The following is a 20,227-nucleotide window of genomic DNA, read 5'->3' as shown; positions in this document are numbered from 1 at the left end:
TGGTGCTCATGATCCCTACTGGATGGGACAGTGGCTGTGGTACTACAAAGAGAATTCTTTACTCCAGTTTTACATAGGATGCCCAAGAAGTAACTTTAATGCAGAAAACAAATCTTGGATTGAATGTTTTTGCCAAAGAAGTTTGCTAATAATTATTTCAACTGTTTGCTTTTTATGTTGGCAGTAGAGTGGAGTTAGAGTTGATGATTCAGAAATCATCTGACATGCGAATGAGTAATATCTGGTTGCTGATAAAGCCTGATTTATGTTTGTATAACAAGACACTGCCAGTCTTCTCTGTCCTAGAAAGATTAAAAATATGTTTGCCAGTACCGTGTTCGAACATCCAGTGTAAGCTAACTGCAATAATAAGGCATATATTTTTCCAGTTGATTTATGAAATACACTTTTTTTTTTTTAATTAGGAACTCTGCAATGACAGCTCATTAGAATTTTGCAGGTGTTTACTGTTGTCTTTCAGAGGGTTAGGAATGCAACTCAGGTGTTTGATATACATAATATTGAATGAAAATGGATTCAGACTGCAAAATTCAGGTATTTGATCTATGTTTATTCAGGTGCCATTAGTATCTCCTGAGTGCCAGCTGGTAGGAATTATTCGATATGTTCTGCTATGGGAGATACTGTCTTTTCTGTCTCTCCAACTGTTTTGTCTCCATTCAGAATTAAAAATTATTTCTATCATAAAGGTCTCTTTTTAATGGTGTATGCTGAGCTGACAGCTGCACTCCATGTTAGTACCAGCCTGCTGTGGAATACTGCAGTTAAAATGGTGCATCTGCTATGCATCACTTTCTGTGATTTTGTTGGTATATGTGTAACTGCTGGGATGCTGTGACATTAAAATCTTAATTGTAAATTAACAGGATTAGTTACATTTCTATTTGGGGTATATAAATATTAGATTATGATCACTGACAAAATGAGTGGCTTTGTACTAATGGAAAAGTTAAAGTAAATCCAGGTAGAAAGGATGAGGTTTCTGTATTGCCAAAAAGTGATTCTAATTTATTCCTCAGAGGATTTAAAAATGTCACAATACTGTAGCATAGCCTCTGATAAAGGTCCTTTAAAGGAACCTTAAAGGGAAATATACTTGTGCAGGTATGTTAAATGATATCAGAGACTTTTGTGAAACAACACAGTAATGCACGTCAGATTTTGTAAACATGGATATTTCAGAATATTTCAGTGTGCTGTGTTAGGTTGCAATCTGTCATTTACAGCCTTTTTGACCTGTATTTGCTGATTGCCATTTACACAGTGTCTCTATAGACTAATTGTCCATGGATCGATGTAATCCAAACTTCACAGCAACCTACACTAGTACTTACCTCATTACTCAACTCTTAGTTTCGATTTAAGCCAGTCATTTGTTAGTGTGGGCAGAGCACAGCAAGTTTCTCTGGTTCTTTTGTGCATGCTCCCAGACTTAGAGTAGGTGTTAGGAATTCAGGAGTCTTCTCTTTGCTGATGGTGTCAGCTAAGGAATTAAAGTCTCCCATTCAAGAAAAATGCAACTGAAAAGTAAGGAACAAATGTTGATGTTAGAATTGTGTAACAGAAGCTATAAAATAGTCAGATGTTACAGTATTCAGCCATTGCATCCCATCCAATTTCACTTATTTTGTGTTTTCAGGCTGTGCAGCCTCTCTCTGTGCTCCTGAAGCCTTGTCTTGCAGGCAGGTCAGTCCTGCTCTCTGCTCAGAGCAACTCCTTCCTTTAAAGTACAGTTTCTGTCTCTTGCTTATTACCTACCTGAAAGCTCCCATCCTACCTGTTCCCATCCATCTGAGGGCTACTTAGAGAAACATTTTAAGGAGATAGTTCAGCTGTGATGACCTGATTAATTGAGTGCTCTGTTAATGACTTTTCACTGTTGATCTGTTAGGTCTCTGTCATTTGCTTTCCTGGTTAATAGTCTTGACATGCAATTCACCATATTCAAGACATGATAAAAGAGGAGTTTTGTAATTGACAAAGGTGTATATTTTTCTGCCAGCTTGTTTGTAAGTGACATCATTGTTGTGACTCACTGAATATGTTGATTTGTATGCAATGAATTACAGACAGCTTAAACCAGTTGCTACCTCAAAGTGTGTGTTCTACCCCCTATGAGAAGGATGCTGTTTTTGCAGCAAGAGTGAGTAACTTCCATGTGGAACAGCTCAAGTACTGCCATAATTTACATTCAACTTCCAGCTGCTGTGCCACAGTTAACTGATGCAAATGTTTATAAAAGCTTAGTGTGAACTGGCAGTTTAGGAATTCCTATGTGTATGGTTCAGCCATACCTGCTTCAGGGGACAGTTTGGCACAGTAACAAATACCTCCATCTAAATATGCTTGAATTTGAGTCAACCTGAGGAAGTTCATGCTGCTTCAAGGGAAGATCAAGGCAGTAAGTTTGTGTTGTGCTGTGTCCTGTAGGAATTCTGTTCAGTAAGTACTTCTCTGAGCTTTGTAAGTATGTTCTCTACTGTTGCTGTGTAACTAGATTTGTAACTAAAAAATTGTAAGACTTTAGGCACCCCAAGTGTTAATAATACAACTGAGTCACAAGAATTTTCATGGAATAATTTTAATGTATCTCAGGTAGTTAGATGTACATAGGATATTTTTCATTCACTTGAACTTCAGTTTCAACAGTTGAAATGGACAGTGATGGATGCTTCATATCTTTGCTAATGAAAAATCAGAGTGAGCTTTACTGCCCAAAGGATCTTGACTTAGTCCTAGCATGAAGTTGTTCTTTTGCTGCATTGGGCATCGAAAATACACCTTTTGTCTAATAACAGGAATAAGGATCCACATCTTCTTTTCCCTTCTGGCATGGACTTACAGCATGACATGGGTAAGTTGTTTTGCTTTTTATCTGACTTTTATAACATAGCAAGGAATAGAAGAACATTGTATTAGAAAGTATTCAGTGTTGCATTTGAGTGATGCGTAATTTGGGTATTAAATTACATCTGTTGTTGCATTAATACTGTGTTGGGAAGCATTTTTAAGGACTACTTCATTCCTTGGAACTATTTAATATGTACTGATGTCTAGCATTGGATTATGTGAAAAATAAATATTCTTAAGTTTCCTTTCCCAACTTCAGATTCCATGCTTCTTTCTGAAGCAAAAATTATGAGCATAGCAAGGTATGATGTTTAGAGCACTGTTCCATTCTTTTCCTCTTTTTCATTCACTTTGCAAGACTTCCTGACTTAAATGTTTTTGTAACATTTTCTGTCATCTGTCACTTAAAATGTGAATACCTCACCATTGTAATTTAATATCCCTCAGCTCTCTGTTGTTTTAGACCCAATCCTTGTTATGAAGAATGACTGTTTTTGTAGTCACAAAGAGCCAAGTACCTTTAGTCAAAAGCACTTACACCCTACAACAGATCTGTCCAGACTTCTTTTGAGGTTGCAGAGAGGATCAGTGACTTGCTACACTGTCCAGACAGGTCTGACCACTGAGCTGATGTGAGTGTGCCAGTACATATGACTGGGCATCTGGATGTGAACAAGTGCATGAGAAGGAGTTCAAACACATGATGAGTCTGAAAAACTACTCATACAGGGCTTAGATACAGAATTCTTAATAAGTCAAATGAAGAGAGGGTGTTTTTATGCTGCATTTACTTCAGCAAAATCCTAGCCTTCGGATAGCTTTGAGAGAGCTTAGTCTCTTGAGCTTTCCTGCTATTCTTCTGCCCTTGGGCACTGCAGAACATCCCATCCTGCCTATGACTCAGGCCAAGCATCCTTTGTTGAAGTCTCTGGTAAAGGCTCCTTTCTGCATAGTATCTTCCACACAACAAAAACCCCTCTGCCAGGTTCCTGTTACCTCACAGCTGGAGCATTGCTCCTATTCTGCGGCCTGAAAATGCAGACCTATGAAGTGAATGGGACCTGCTGAATGAATGGGACAAATCCCTGCTCTCCACACATCTGACTTCTAGGCCGTGCTCTAATACCTTTATGTGCACCAGTAACCAGCACTGTTGCCTGCTGAGGTAGCACAAGGACAAGAGTGTTCCTTTGCATACTGGAGACATGCATTGCTTTGTCTGTCTTGTGCCAAGTCCTTACTCAATTCAGATTTATCAGTAGTTCTACCAGCTTGTGATTTGAAATCAGCTTATGTGAGCTTACTAGGTTCCTCTATGAAATGTTGCAATTACATGTCAACATTCATTTATAGTCTGAAATTGAATAACATTTTGATAAGCAAACGTAACATTGCAGAAATTTGGACCTTCTTGCAAACAAACAAACAAACAAACAGGCAAACTCTCTGACACCTTCCTGCTGTATTTTATAGAGTCTGGATGTTGTTATGATGTACTGAATGTTCTGTTTATTTCTGTGTGCTTACATGAACTCTCACTGGTTATTGGAGAAGAAGTAGGAAAACGGCAGCACAAGTTGTGATTCAAGACTAAAAGCAAGCTTAAATCTTAATGCAGCACCTTCTGTCATTGTACCTTTAGTTTCTGTTTCTTTCCAAAAGACTTAGCAGGATGCAGTGAATAAAATATTGGCATTCCTCTTCTTCATTGAAGATCTCAGAATAAGGGTAACAGGAGAGATACCAAGTATCAGTTCTGATATTTGTGTCTCTTTCTGGCTAAGGTGGAACCTAAAGCCAAGTTAAAACATTCTCTATTGATTTTCACTGAGTAAAGAGGGATTGATCTACTGTGAATCAGCTGACCAGCTTCTCTCACTTGTGGAGGAGTTCTGTACTAGTGCAGGGACAGAACAGCCACTTGGGAAAGGCTATCAGTGCTGCAGACAGCTCAAAGGAGGGAATTCTGTACTCGGGGAGGGTTTGTCACTCACCTGGCAGTCTGGGAAGTGTAGATCAGCTTGAGAGCATCTAACTCTAATGCAGACTAGAGGGACTTAAATACATATATGTTATGCTAAATTGTAATTGCCTAGGTGTCAGTTTGAGTTTTTCTTTGCATATAAACATTAAATTACACTGCAAAGTCACCTATGAGCTCGAGATATTTCCGGCATGCCAACATTTTAAATTGTAGTCCTTTGCATTCAGATTTGGGAGTGTTTCTTTAGCATCTTAATCACTGCTTTGAGACCTAATTTTAGACACACCCATTTTAAAGTGTTGGCTTTGAATTCTTATTGTTTAATTTACAAAAGGATATGTGTTCTAAAAGTGCTTTAAAATCTTAGGATCAGAGAACATATAATTAATAATAATTTAATTATCATTTTAAAAGGCATTATTTAATAGTAAATCACCTTTTCCTGTTCTGTTGTGTACCAGTTAGTTTGCTGTGTGTACTTCGTTCATCTTGGAAGCCAGAGAACAACCCCTGTGCCTACAGTTAAGCCTCTTTTTGAATACACAGGTTGGGGATGGAGATAAAGTCAACAGGGAAGTGCCAAGTATCACTGCCAATCAAGATTTCTGTTTCATCTCTTTATTACATCTAGATTTAAATTCACAGATAGAGAAAATATTTCCATTAATCCTGCTGCTAGGTAAGATGTATCCTACCAAAGTTTCACACAACTGTGAGAGAAGTTCACTTTTGAAGACTAGTGTTAAGAATTTCTTTCCTGGTTCTCTTCAGTGAAGAACACTCCTCTCTACTTGAGGCGTTTCGTTGATCGAGTACAATTTATCCACATTGTCTAGAGTCTTACTGATAATTTTGCCAGGTAACAGTAAGGGATACCATCCTATTTAGGTCTGATGTGGAGAAAATATTAATTGCTTTTCTGAAAAGGAATGTAAATTAGGTACAAATTAAGCCTGGCCCTTTTTTGGCTCCTAGCCCAGCCACCAACTACAAAGGGGCAGGAAGGGCGGAAGGGTGTGAGCACACGTGTGCATTCCTGTCTGCAAGCACCAGATGCTCTTGTGTCACTAATTGTCCAGCCAAGACAAGACTCACCATCTCACTTGGACAGGAGGGACTGGGAGAAAACTGACATCCAGGATTCTACCAAGGGTACTTACTGCTGATTTCATTTTGTTGTTTTTTTTTTTTAATATTATATTAATAAAATCTTAATTATATTATATTAGTTATAGTTTTTGTTCTATTAGTATATTATAAGTGGCAGGATATTTTTCAGCATCAGGAGCTTGTTTTTTCCACAGTGTTATGCCACTCATCTCACTGAATTTAGTGAGCTGACATTGCTGATTGGTGTTAAAACTGTGTAACAGCATGAAAAATCTGGTACTTACTTTCCTGTGTCTGAAATCTAAAAACAACCAATGAAGTAAGAAAAATACCGCAAACAAAGTTGTAAAAAATTAACTAAGCAATGGCAAAAAGCCTCTCACTGTGTAGTGTGGGCTGCATTTTCTGTTGCTTGTCTAGTATTTTATTGTCCCCCTGGAAGTCTTGCAGCTGCCAGTGACCAGTCCTGCCCAGTTTCTGCATTATCTCTGCTCCACCCTGGTGTAAATGACTGAGAGCAAAATTTGCTTAACTTCCTATGTCCAGCTGGTGGAAGATGATGGACTCTGATGCATGGGGGTGTTACTATGAGGACCCGCTCTAACTATGAGAAAACATCATAATCTGCAGGAATTGGGTCCCTATTCCTATGTTAGTTAGCAGGCACCCAGTTTGGCTCTCACTTTACTGTGACTTAATTTGACTGATTTCAGATGTTTTTATTCTGGGTTTCTAAGTGGGGACATAAGAGCCTGGATCCTGATGTGCAAAGGCCATGCCAGGAATCAGGATAACAGGGGCTGCCTACATGGAAAAATTAACTGGACTCATTTCTCAGAGTATATTGTGATCTGGAATACCAGTCATTTTAATTGCAGAATTTGAATAAATTTCTAGAGAGAAGTGATTATTGCAGAATAAACTCATTTGCATTACAGAACAAGGTGTACAGACTGGTAACTCCTGTGCAATTGCTTATCACAGAATGATACTCTAATTAATTTACCCAACTAGATGAACCCACAGGGTTGATGGCTTATCAGCTCTGTTCCTTGTCAGGTTAGCTGTGTATGAATGCTGTGATAAGGTTATAGACAAAATTAGCAGGATCTGGACAGAAGACTAAATGCATTTAGTGTGCAACCAGAAAAGTTTAAAACTGAGAAACTATGACTCAAATGTGAAATAAAGCCAATTTAAAAAGCAGAATCAATCCTGTCTTACATTCCTTATCTAACTTTCTTTTTTTCCCCTGACTAGTAGGCTAACATCTATTTGACATTAATATGTCAGAAGTCAGTGAGTTTTCAAGGACAAAATGTTTAAATACCAAGCATTCAAATATGTAATTATACCTGTTAAGGTTATGTAATTATGTCTCTAAAAACCTGTAATTTCTCTTCATTTCTATGTAACATGAAACTTGTAGGTACAAGGAAAAGATTAAATTTTGGAATATAAACATGTTCAGACTCCTTGTACATAGAAAACCCATCGCCAAAATTGTGAATGTATACATTTTAAACATGTTAAGATAATAAAAAAAAATAAAAATAATTTAGTCACACATTGTAACATGAAATTTACTGAAATTAGCCAGATCCCAGAGTGTTAATGCAGGAATTTTCAAGAGATCTTCTCTCTTACAGCCACAATGCAAGAAGAATCTACAGAAGAGCTCCACAGCAGCCACCCATGTGAGAGCAAACTAAATGAGCATGCTGGAGTACTGGTTAACAGGAGCAGAAAGGCAATGGTGACAGGAGGTGGAGGCCACCTGGGATACAATCTGGGATGTGCTCTTGTCAGGTCAGGAATTGCTGTTGTTCTGTTTGATGTACAGAAACCTAAATGGGAAATTCCAAATGGAGCAGATTTTTTCAAGGTATGTTGAAATTTAACAGCAGTGAAATAGTTGTACTCCTTTTATGCACATTAGCAAGGCTTTCTCTGAAGGATTTTTGATGAAAGCATTTACTGGAAAGCCTTTAAAGACAATAAGAAGTTGTGATAAAAGATCCTCATGTGCATAAGTAACTGATTAAGAGATAGCAAGTAGGAATCCAAGTGGTCAGTTCTGAAGAGCCCTCTGTGGGACGTGCCATTCAACACATTCATAGCTCACCTAGGGGAAGGAGAACAATGAAGTTTACTACTCGGGAAAATGATTTCAAGTAAAAAGGTGAGAGCAAGACAGGACAATAAAAGGGATCACACATGTTGAATGGCTGCCATGCAGAGAATGATCGAGGAAACCAAGACTTTCCAATCTGGGAAAGAGATGACTTGGGAGTAGTAGAGCTCTGCAGACTGAGTGGCATGGTGGAGATGGGTGGGCATTGACAGTTCACTGTACTTCCACTCCACTTGGAAGGGCCAGAAGGTGAAGCAAGGAGTCAGTTCAACACAAAGGGAAAGAGGATGCTTTTTTATGCAGTGGGTAAATGGCATGTACAAATTCTCACAACAAATTTACTTCCATTGGAGATTGCTAAATAAGTAAGCTAAATAAGGGTTAAGAAGTTTTATGAATGAAAATACTTGGAGACTGAAGAGTATTTTGGAGGAAAGTATCACATATGCTTGACATGTTCCTGCACTTCTCAGGGCATCCATTTATGAGCACTGATTCCTTTTGATTCTTAACAATTCAAGGATTTTATTTTATCTGCAAAAGTGGGGAACAAAAGAGACCTGAAATATTTAACAGCTCACGGCCATATGTGGAGGAAAAGTCCTTGATATGGGTAGCAGCAACTCCTCACAGCTGCTTCACCCACTCAGGTTTGGGTGCCTGGGTGCACTGGCACGTTCTGCACACTCCTGTCAACTTGCACAGCTTCTGGCTAGATGTAGGTTGTAATTCAGCTGATCTTGTCTGAGCATTTGGTGGAAGAACTCTTTGGCACCACCACTATAACTAGGAAGTTGATGACAAAATTGAATGTGATCACAGGAACCTCATTCCAGGAGCTATTTGGGTGATGCCAGATTTTCTCCTTTTGGTTACATCACCATGTGTGACAGGCAGTAAGGGAGGCAAAAGGGGATGCATGAGACTGCTCCGCATGGCTGTGTAGTGGGCAGAACACTGGGCTAAGCAGATCTTTAGTCTGACCCAACATGGTTTTTCTCATGTCCAGCTACATAAATAGCTTTCACAGAATACGGAAGAGAGAAACTGCTATTGAGGAACCATTCAAAAGCCATAAGCTTGTTTTGTTGATTTTATAAATGCACATAACTTGATTTAAGTTGGTGGATTGATGACAATTTACACCTCTTAGAAGAGACTGGAGATCTGACCAACGACCTGAGAACATGTTTTTTTATAATTCAATTTAAAAAGAAAAATAGGTAAATTACCTAGAAAAAGTAAGTATGGAGTCCTGGTAGAGAAAAGTATTAAGTCACTTCAGACATCTAAGCCTTGATCCATGATTTGGAGCTTGCTAATAACTGTTTATACTGGTTTAGCTATTGTAACACTTGTTTGAAGGCAGGAAATCTAAGTCAGCCCTATTTGTGAAATACTTTGGCAACCTCAGAAGAAAAAAGTTGAGTGTTAAAGACCCTTTAGATTACCTCTTAATATTACCTCCAGCCATTTCTTATGGGATTATTGTATTAACTTAATTACAGCAAATTTAATAATTTGTCATATTTTGGAATATCATAATTCTGAAAAGAAAGGTATTCTGTTTTTATTGACAGCTGTATGTATGTGGAGTATTATTCATATAGTATTACTTGGTATAAAGAAGTGCAATATAATATTCTAAGTACAGCACAATATTTGATAGTAAATATTGTGTGTGTGTTTAATACAGAGCAGTGTTAAGTACTATAAAGCATTTAATATAATGCAGTTGTCATACACTAATGCATAGTAATACAATATTAAATGCATATAGTCTGTACTCATTTTAATCTTGTACAAACTGTAATTAAATTTATTGTGCAGCCTAAATTTATCGTGCACCTAAAGCAAAGCCTAGATGGGCAGAGACATTCTTCCAGGTTGCACAAGTGCTATCTCAAGGTGCTAACAGAAAACGGGTTCTCTTATTTAGTGATTCCTGCTGTGATATATTGTCTTTGGGGCTTGATTCTCCAGCCCTCAAGCGTCTGCTGCTCCCATTCAAGTCAGACAAGTTTTGCCAGCCTACGGGCTGCAGGACTAAGGGAGAAACTACGTGTTATAATTGAAGACGAGTCATATCTATTTTGCAACAAAATACAGACAAAACTCTTAGTCATGGATTCTTCTGCACATTTATGATGTTTTATTTAATGCTAGTGAAGGACTGTGAAAAATACCTCAGAATTACTTTAGATTTTCATTCATAGCCATATTTGCTACTATTTTTAAAGAGAATATAATGATCTATCCATCAAAAATCCATTATTTTCTCATTGTACAGGGTGATGTGAGGGATTATGATGCGTTATTCAAAGCATGTGAAGGGGTTGACTGTGTTTTTCATGTGGCTGCGTGTGGAATGTCAGGATTAGAACAGGCAAGTACAGTTTTCCTAACATTTTCTTTCTTTATTCTCCTGTCTTCATGAATCAAAGAACATAATTATATGACATTTATGTCAGACAGAAGTTAGTTATAAAAGTTGAGTCATCCACACAGACAGCAAGGGAGATTCCTTAAATCATATAGGTCAAAGCATAACTTTGTATGTATTTCTGTACCACTAATGCACTGCACAGAATACTCTGTAAAGATGAGATAATAGATTTAAGATCTTGAATAAGAAGGCATTTCCTTTTTCTCTAATCTGAAGAAGTGAGACAATACTGCTCTAGAACTAATGTTGATGTGTTTTCTTCTTGTGAACTCGTAGTCATGAGGAAATGGACTAGCAACTCAATATAGTTATGCTAAATAACAGTGATACTCACAGAGTGTGGTATCAAAAAAAGTCATGAAACTACTAATTTATATCTAGGAACAGAACAGATTGCAAGTGGAACAAGAATTTGTGGAACCTCTCAGGGAGCATAGCCCCTGCCTGTAATTCCTGTTTCTATGTCATGGATTATCTGGGGTGCAAGAAGAAATTGAAGCATTATAATTCCCTTTCAGATGCATTTTGTCTTTAATTTTTCATTATTTATTCATACATTGAACAAGAAAATAAAAATGAGAACTTAGGAATTACTGTAACACATATGTCACAAAAAGGCCACTGCTGTTTTAGATGTGGCTACTGTAATAACTGCATTGTGAATGTGACAATTAATTAATTAGATATTGTGCAAACTCTTTTCCTAGCTTCAAATGAAAGACCGGATTGAATCCATAAATGTCGGAGGCACAAAAATCATAATTGATGGTAGGTGCCTTGATTTTCATTCTTTGTGTCTGATCCAAACCATGAATTACAAAAACTTCTAATCGGATGTTTCCTGCGTTGATGTGGCAGTAAAAAGAAGCTCTTCTCTCCCTCCTTTGAGTTATATCGTGAAGCAGGTGTGTAGGTGTCCTTAAAACTGGCAGCAGATTTGCAACTGCTTTGGATGGGGATTGGTTTTCAACTCAAACTTCATTCCTTGGCAAACCAGCTTAAACTCCCCTCCCTCTGCTGGTTAGTTTTCCCTTTACTCTGTGCAATGGAGAAGTGTTATCCTCTTGCTCATAGAAATAACATGAGAGATATTGTACTGTTTGTTGTGTTGTAAATGTTTGGTAACAGGAACCATGGGAGCGCTAAGTGTATTTAGCTGTTAGTCTATCACATTAATACAGAAAATCTTCTACCCTTTCTAATAATCTATCTAAATGTGATCCCTTTTTATTATACTGATGTGTAATTGCTGTCTCTGGAAAATATTAATAGATTTATTTCTGTATGTTCAATTCTAGGAAGACCATTTCAAAGTGTATTTTAAATGCCAAAACTACTTTCTCTTTGCTTTTCCCTCGAAAACAAAATGGCAAAAAAATTGAAAAGCCAAAGCAGTTTTAATTTAGACCCATTTTCAAGCTGGCTGTGGATTACTGTGGATTTTTGCTGAATAAAGCATGAATAGCTGGAGTGAAGTGGTAGGCAAGTAAAACTCTCAGTGGGTTAGAGGGAAGGCATTGCCACATGCTCCCTTCTTCTTACCCCAACCACTGACTCCACAGAAAACATCATGTCAGATTTCCATAGGCTCCCAACAAGGGAAGAGCCTGGCAAGAGCATGAACCTGTTTATCTATGTTTTAATAATAAGTTTAATTATTGGATTTGTTCCAGATATTTGCAACACAGTAATTACATTCATTATTTTCAAAATGAACCACCTGGACTGATGGCTCTGGAGATTCTCAATATTCCTGACTCTGAATATTTATTCAGTTAAACTTCAGAAGCACTGTTAAATCAAAAGGAAATGAATGTTATTCCAGTTTGCAGTGACATACATGCAGAGAATTCAGACATAATACTTTAACACTCAACTGAAATCCATCATTAACACTCTGTTTTGTAAATAATATTAATTTCATTTGCATTTATTTTTATACCATCCTAGTCTGCAAGGAAAGAAATATCCCTAGACTGATATATACCAGTACAGTGAATGTGGTATTTGGAGGAAATCCTATTGAAGAAGGAGATGAAGAAAGTGTGCCATATTTTCCACTGGAAAAGGTATCTTGTTCATGTGATGGCCTAGCATTTATTGTGCTCTAAAGCACAGATTATGTGGAGGCTGTTCTGGGACCAGAAGCTGTTTTACTATTGCTCATATCAAATTCTATGAAATTAATTTTCAGTAATAAAAATTGAGCTGTGATCAATGAAGAAATATTCCAATCATAGTGGCTTCAATCTGCTGTAACTAGACAGATTTGAGACTATAAAATACCTAGAAATCACTAAGAAAGCAGCAGAGGTAGGTCAGCCTGGAGTGAGGTGAAGCACCTGGGTTAAGCCACCTGAGAGTAGAAAAATTTTTCATGTTGGGTTTTTTGGGTATATTTTTCAATAGAAAGGATGGCAATACAAAGTTCAACGATACATAAGTATCCTTGTGTGGATAAATAATCACTAAACCTGCAGGTGCCAACTAAGTCTAGAATCCTATTGTTTAAATACACTTGGGTGCAATTTTTAGTGTTAATAATAAAAGATACAGCTGGGAGGGAATTATTTATAAATTCCCACATGGCTTTAATAAGAAATGGAAACATTTTTAGGAAAGTCTGAAGTTTTAATTTCATATTTAACTTACTGTTTTAAAAAACTTTTTCCAATTCAAAATTGATGTTTTTTTCAAAATAAAATTATCCAACCCACCAGAACTTGATACTATTTTTTTCAGTACATCTAGCAGAAAAACTGAGTTAAGTAAATACTAGTGGACTTAAATTAACTCTCAAGCTAAACCTGTGGAACCAAAATGTAAGTCTGACAAGTTTCTTTGTCATAAACCAAGTATATATTTGCTGTATCTTGTTATTTATAGTTTGGTTTTACTCAGTTGATACTTATAAGCTGGCTAGATATGTTAGCAGACATAAACAGTAAGTTTGCCTTTACAGAGGCAATAATGTGATTTTAATGTTGATATTCTCCCTTTCTTTATAGCAATTTAATCATTATTCTAGAACAAAGGCAATGGCAGACCAAATGGTTCTTGCTGCTAATGGAACTTTACTCAAAGGTACATATAACACATTGGGGTTTCTCCTGTCATTAATAATGCTAATTAGTATTTCATTCTCTGGATACTCATTTATCAATTAATAGTATACTTTACATTAACTGAAATAAGTGTTGATTTTGTTTTGTTTCTGCTCTTCCTTTTGGTGGGTGAATGATTTGTGTGTATACCCAGACAGGTGTGACATTATGTGCAAACAAATGGTGGGAGAATTCAGAGACTGTGACCTTGCTCCTTCAAATAATCTGAAAAGGTTTCCCATTTTGCAAAAGATACAGAAGCTCTGCTTTTAGTCCCCATCCCTTCGAGCTGCTCTGACAATACCAGTCTCTAAGCACTCCCCCAAGAGGTCATTCTCATAATTCCCAAAAGCTTGCAGGTGTCTAGCAAGAATAATTGGATTTTTTTTAAGAGACTGGCAATATCGGGGTCATGTTGATTTCTAGTCACACATGCATAAATAGCTGTGGCTGAAAATCTGTCTGTACACAGCAAGGGAAATACTTGTCTTTGCTTTTTCATGCATATTTTGCTATTCCTACTGAGTTCTCTGAACTGAAAAGTTGGCAAACATAAAATAGGTGGGTATTGAAGTTTAGGATCCTTTACTGAACAAATGCCCACCACCTGTTAGTCTTGCCCATATAAAAGGTGCAATTGTGTCTGTTCTCAGGAGTCAGGGGAGTCTACTCCCTGATTCACATGTAGACCTTCAAATAGCCTTTTAATTTAACTAATTTGAAAGCCTCTGTTTAAGAGACCTCTTCCATTCCTTTGTGATGCCATTGAGCTGCAAGCAAGGTGTCTAAATATAGCAAAGTGAACTCTCTTCTAACAGTGTTACAGGTGTCTACAGTGATGGACAAATATGTACATTATAAATAAACAGCAAAAGTCAATCAAGCAGAAGGCATATCTATAGGAAAGTTTGATTTATCCTGTCCCTATTCAAGCTCTTCTGTGTCAGAGGGATTCAGTTTTCAGGCTGTTAAGCTGGGGTTGTTCACTGCTGTGGAATTCAATTTTATTGAGAAAACAAGTTACTAGGAAGCAGAATCACATAGAATAGTCACTGATCCTCTACTTTCACAGTGTAAAATTCAGACAGTATATGTCAGCCAGATGTTGGCAGCAAAGCTGTCTGAAAATCACATCTTGTTTTCTCTCCCAGGAGGGGACAAGCTCCACACATGTGTGCTCCGTCCTCCGGGCATCTACGGGCCAGAGGAGCCCCACCACCTGCCTCGAGCAGCTGTACGTGTTGTCTAGTCAGCTCTGGAGGACTCTGCCTGTAGTCGTAAGGGCCCAGCACAAATGGAAGCATTTTGATTCAAGTTCTTAACAATTCCTGCAGGAAACCTGTTATGAAAGCTTTGTGACAGGTCCTATGATGTGAGGTTAGAGGCAGCACGATGTGAGTGCTGCAGAAATGGCAAGGATCAAGCTGTACTTTGAGTGAAAAGAACAAAAAATGCAAGGATGAAAGGCCATGGTAGAAGAACTAGGTTTGCATTGAATGTAAATTTTGTCTTTTAAATATGCACTTTAATTTCAGCCAGTCACTATCATGTCACCCTGTTTTGCCACTGCATATCAGTGCAACAGTCCTTGATTTATAGAACCACTAGCTTAGTTGGTTTTCTTCTTCTGACACGTTTCTTGTGCTGCAATTGTACACAAATACAGCAAATTCCAAGTATTCAGACTGAGCCAAAATGAATACCTTATACCATGTAATAAAGGAATAACATAGTTATTTCATGTTTTCTGTTTCTATAGGGAAGTATCCAACGGAGACTATTTAGCTTCAAGTTTGGGAATCACAAAGTTCAGATGAACTGGGTTCACATAGGAAATCTAGTACAAGCTCACTTACTGGCTGCTGAGGCTCTCACCTCTGAGAAGGGTTATGTAGCTGTAAGTAAACAATATAAACGTTGTGACCTGATAGCTTTAGCTCTCAAGGAGGTTTAATTTTTAATGTTTTGAGATCAGAGTTTCAAAATGCCATCCTGTGTAGTTTTCTAATTGTTTTTCTCTGCTTCTTTAACAGAGTGGCCAGGCATACTACATCCATGATGGTGAAAATGTCACCTTTTCTGAGTGGATCACCCCTCTGGTATAGAGTGCACACACATCTGCTCCCGTTCACCCTGTGGGCCTGATTCATGTCATTAACTAAAAGATCATACTAACTAAATGAAGCTCAGTGCCAATTAATTACTGAATTATTTAACATTAAAGCCAGTCCTGTTCTCCCTGCATATCCAAAGTTCCACTGGCTTTGAGGGAAGTTTTGGATATGCAGAACTATGGAGTTTGGCCCTTATTGTTTTGAGACAACTTAACCTGGTACAGAACAGCAGCATCTCTGTAAAGCAGGCTCACAGTGCACAAAAAGGTCTACTGCTCACATGTGGCAGGCCTTTCATAGCCAGTGTTTATTGCTTTATTCTGCCATCAGCTGCAGCACAAAAGGGAAGGCCATTTAGAACCTTATCTCAAAAACCAAAAAGAGGCAACATTCTATTGTCATCAACATCAGGCTGGGATTTTAGGAGCATGCCAAAGTTTTGATCCTGCAATGCCAACACAGAAAAGTCTTCCAGGAAAATTATTGCAGAGCACAATGGGCTTATGTCTAAACGTAGCTATGTATCCCAGTCTTGGTCACTTGACTCTCAGAAATAGCATTGTTTCCCTTTTACTATCCAGTTGCATTTGAAGGGTGGGATGAGTAGTGGGTTTCAATCACTTCTCTTACTACCAATATTGATAGGAAGATCAGCTGGAAAAAAAGTTTAGATACATGTTTTATCACCATTCATTTTCATGCTTCATTGACATTATTCTTTCCTTTTATACACCTTCTAGTTTGAAAAATTAGGCTACAGGAAACCCTGGATACGTATTCCTGTTCTCCTTGTTCATATAGCAGGTAAAAATCATAAAATACATAATTATTGTGCTTTTTAAAAATGTTTTGTTATTCTTACAAAGCTACATAATGGTTTTATAAAATGCAGTGACCCAAATTGTATATATTACATAACTTAATATTATTCTAATTAATAGTAATCTCTTATGCCATTTGACATTATGCCAGATAAAGTTTAGAGGCTATTAATAAACTGTGTCCAAACACTGAGTTCTATCTCCTTAATTGCACCCTCTGATAGCAGTAGGAATTACAAGATGTGCAATGCCAGTATTACCTCAGCTCATTGTTATCCTGCTGTCTCATTAAGTAATTTTCTGTTTCACAGCCACTGTGATGGAGTATCTTCACCTGAGACTAAAGCCAGTTTTTAACTTTACACCTTTCTTGACAAGGAGTGAGGTAAATATATAAAAAAGAGAGCATGTTTTTATATTTCTGACCAGAATTCTCATTAAGTACATGATAAGCCCTTTGGATGCAGTCAGGATTGTCTGCATTAGAGCTCTGGTTTTCTGCTTGGGTCATAGTCCATCCAGGGCATTCACAGTCATCTTCCAGCCTGATTTTTCTGTGCCATCTTGGCCACCCCTTATAAACTCGTCAGAAATCAACCCTTTCTTGAAGATTAGATGATCCATGGGAACATCCTAGAGGTAGGTGCAAGTTGGCATGGAGCTGGCACACAGAGGAAAACAGGCCATACACTGTCATTTCCAGGAAGATGTCCTCTGCTGTTGGGTTACTTGCTAATAGAAGGTGCTCCAAGAGTACTGAGCAAGAGTCTTGGGTCAAAGCAGTAGCAGTTCTAACACCAGCCTAGCCAAAAATTAGAAACACCACTAAAAGTAATTCTAAACTGGAATAAAAAGTCGGTTTTCTGAAAAAAAATCCCACCACTTTTGGACAAATTAATTTTTATCTAACTTGGTTTTTGTACAATATTATGATTTATAAGATAAGCCAAAATGCTTTAGTTGATCTCTTACCTCTCCTACTGTATTGTGTCGTGTAACATAGCAGGACACTGATGGGACTGTTGGACCTCATTAACTTATGTTGTAGCTTTTCAGTTATTCCAGAATTTTTCTGTGTGTTCTTATACTTAATTCCACATTAGTTCTACATCTGAGGCAGAGATCATTGAGACCATGCAACTGAAGCACTTTGACAGGTACCAGGCGTTCAGGGCTGGAGGATCTAACTCTCCAAAAGTGCTTGCTTTCCACTCCTCAGATAAGCATTTCTGCAAAGCTGAGAAGCCAGACCAATCTACTCCAATACTTCCATCCAGTTCCATTGCAAATTCTGTGTGCAGAAGAGCCAGTCTGAGGGAAGTGTTCTGATCTGTTGCAGGGGATTTCCTTAGTTCTTCCTCTCACGTTCACAAGTGAGAAATCAGTGTCAGAGACTCCACCCAGTCCACCAGCTTTGGCTCTCTACTTGTCAGCTACATCAACTCATTTCTGTTAGCTCTGGACAGAATCTGACTCCCAAACACACACATTTTTGCATGTGTGTCTTTATTCATGTCTTCAATTCCAATGTAATATCATTGTTGACATATTTTCATCCAAGTTCTAGAAAACCAGATATTTAAGTCACTTCCATAATTGTCGTTTTGGATTTTAGGTGTGGAACATGACTGTAACTCACACTTTCCGAATAGACAAGGCACGAAACCAGCTTGGTTACAGGCCACAGAAATTCTCACTTGCTGATTCTGTGGATCATTATCTTAAAACAAGACCTACTTGCCAAGAAGATTACACGTTCCCTAAAAGAATGCTGTTTGCTTTTGGCATTATGTTAAGTTTGATCATTCTTACTTTCTTCTAAAATTGAATACTACCCACCTGATCCAGAAAGCCTAATTTTGTTTCTGAGTATTAATGATCTGGTCATAGAACATTCCTCGGTCACTAGGGACTTTGTTGTCCTTATGATGAAGATGAGATCTCTCTGATTTCATTTAAAACAAAAAACCCACAGAAGGAAAACACAGGATACATCAGGGAATGTTCCCAAAGGACAATGCAGTTTCACAGAATCAAAGGAGTTCATCACTAACAGTTGCAGGAAAAGTTTTAAAGGATCTTTATTAACTGATTGCTTCATACTGAGAATGATTTTCTAAAAATGGTAATTCAGGAGGGTAAGAAACTGGAAGAAGAGGAACCATTGTAGGACTGCATGGAGTGCTGTGACAAGTCCAGTAGCTCCAATGAAGAAAAAGTTGACTAAACAATTCCTCTGATGAAACCACTGCTGCAGCTACTGTATGTTAGTGTAAGCAGTTATGAAGACCAGGGCAATAGTACAAAAAATGTGACAAGTAAGTATTTATAAATAACTGGAAGTCTTATTTATGTAAAATAGTTTCATTGTTCAAAAGCTTTGTAAAAATGTAATAAGTAACATTGCATGTGTAAATCAAATTATATCCTTTTGATGGAATAATAAATAATAACGAAACCAAATACTGCTTTTAAGGAGTCTGTGGGAAGGGGGCAGAGGGCTCGTGAGGCCCCAGAACTGGGGAAACTGTTTGCGCTCCTGGCCTTGTGCATGAAGGCAAGTGAAGCTCTCTCTGTAATCCTGTGCCAGTGCTGGCACACGCTGTTTGCTCAGGGAATTGTCATTCCAGGGTGAGCAGGCAGACCCAAGTGAGGATCCAGTCTTTCTTTCCCTCTTCTTAAGACTTGCTTTAGTTGTTTCTCGGATGGGTTGCACTACCTGAGCCACACATGCTGCATGTGCACTAATGTATCAAGTGTAGCCCAGAGGAATTGTCATGAGTTTACCTGTCACAAGGATTTTCTCAGGGAGCAGTTTTGCTCTCACCAGGGAGCAGCTGCTCCCTCTCTTGCATCCCACATGGATCAGAAGAGCTGGACTTGCCAGGGTGGGTCTCAGAAAAGCTCTCCCATTTGATTATCTCCACTCTGTATTTATCTTGCCTTTGTGTCAGCATTTTACAGGATTTTTAGGACCAGTAAGTTCACGGAGGTTCTACTGGGTGCACAGGAGAGCAAAGAGCAACCCCACAAGAACAAAACATTACAGGTACAAGACAACACAAATTGACAGGAAAATGTGTGAGCAACCACAGTTACACTGCAGCTGACACGAGCAAAGATTTGTTTCACTCTATTTTTTTTTCCTTTCCTTTAAACAAATAGTTCTGTGTGGAAGAAAAGCAGTGAAAGCCCATGAAAGGAGGCTGTGAAAGCAGGAAAGCCTGGTCTGCTACAGATTTACATTTGGAGATAGTTTTCACCTGTGCAAACTGAGCTCACACTGTACATCTTCCCTCAGCAGGGAAGCTCAGCCCTGCTCAGCCCTCTCCCTCCTATTCTTCTCTGTCTATTGCCAGGGAGCTAAAAGAAGCTCAGTGTCTATGAGACCTTTATCCAAGCTTGATTAAAACAGGTTCACAGTTTAGGTGCAGCTGACAGAGAAGCAAGCACTGCAGAACGTGCTGTGTAGCCTTGTGTCCCTAGAAATGCAGAATAGAAAACCACAGGTGTAAAGTTACTTGCCAGCAGGAGCAGTTTAACTGTATGCAGACACACAGTTTGCTCTTAAATTAGTTATTTATGAATCTTTCATATCTTCCTTTATATTAGACTAATAGCTCAGGACTGCATCCCAGATGAC

General features: G+C 38.1%; 1 protein-coding gene across 3 annotated transcripts; it reads left to right on the top strand.

The window, feature by feature from the left end:
• Positions 1-1,659: 1,659 nt before the first annotated feature.
• On the top strand, positions 1,660-18,990 carry LOC127390570 (putative short-chain dehydrogenase/reductase family 42E member 2). 3 transcript variants are annotated; one of them, XM_051632367.1, is made up of 14 exons: positions 1,660-1,707; positions 2,820-2,875; positions 5,321-6,007; positions 7,615-7,850; positions 10,390-10,485; positions 11,253-11,313; positions 12,496-12,614; positions 13,554-13,629; positions 14,801-14,883; positions 15,409-15,546; positions 15,683-15,748; positions 16,504-16,567; positions 16,896-16,969; positions 18,200-18,990. In XM_051632367.1, exons 4-14 carry the CDS (start codon positions 7,620-7,622, stop codon positions 18,404-18,406), a joined length of 1,215 nt encoding a protein of 404 aa, XP_051488327.1. In that variant the 5' UTR covers positions 1,660-1,707; positions 2,820-2,875; positions 5,321-6,007; positions 7,615-7,619; the 3' UTR covers positions 18,407-18,990. The 3 variants fall into 3 exon arrangements, with proteins under 3 accessions (XP_051488327.1, XP_051488326.1, XP_051488328.1); XM_051632366.1 differs by lacking the exon at positions 1,660-1,707 and having other exon boundaries at positions 2,346-2,875; XM_051632368.1 differs by lacking the exons at positions 1,660-1,707; positions 2,820-2,875; positions 5,321-6,007 and having other exon boundaries at positions 7,680-7,774.
• The last annotated feature ends 1,237 nt before the right edge of the window (positions 18,991-20,227 follow it).

The sequence above is a fragment of the Apus apus genome, chromosome 14 (genome assembly GCF_020740795.1).
Source record: "Apus apus isolate bApuApu2 chromosome 14, bApuApu2.pri.cur, whole genome shotgun sequence".
NCBI lineage: Eukaryota > Metazoa > Chordata > Aves > Apodiformes > Apodidae > Apus > Apus apus.
This window is presented reverse-complemented; position numbering and strand designations above follow the sequence as displayed.

What these genes read in the sequence shown, in the direction of transcription:
- LOC127390570 (XM_051632367.1), top strand. Translation starts at nt 7,620, where the DNA reads ATGCAAGAAGAATCTACAGAAGAGCTCCACAGCAGCCACCCATGTGAG. An exon ending in ATGGAGCAGATTTTTTCAAG is followed by an intron (nt 7,851 to 10,389) that starts GTATGTTGAAAT and finishes CTCATTGTACAG; the next exon opens with GGTGATGTGAGGGATTATGA. An exon ending in CTGAGTGGATCACCCCTCTG is followed by an intron (nt 15,749 to 16,503) that starts GTATAGAGTGCA and finishes TACACCTTCTAG; the next exon opens with TTTGAAAAATTAGGCTACAG.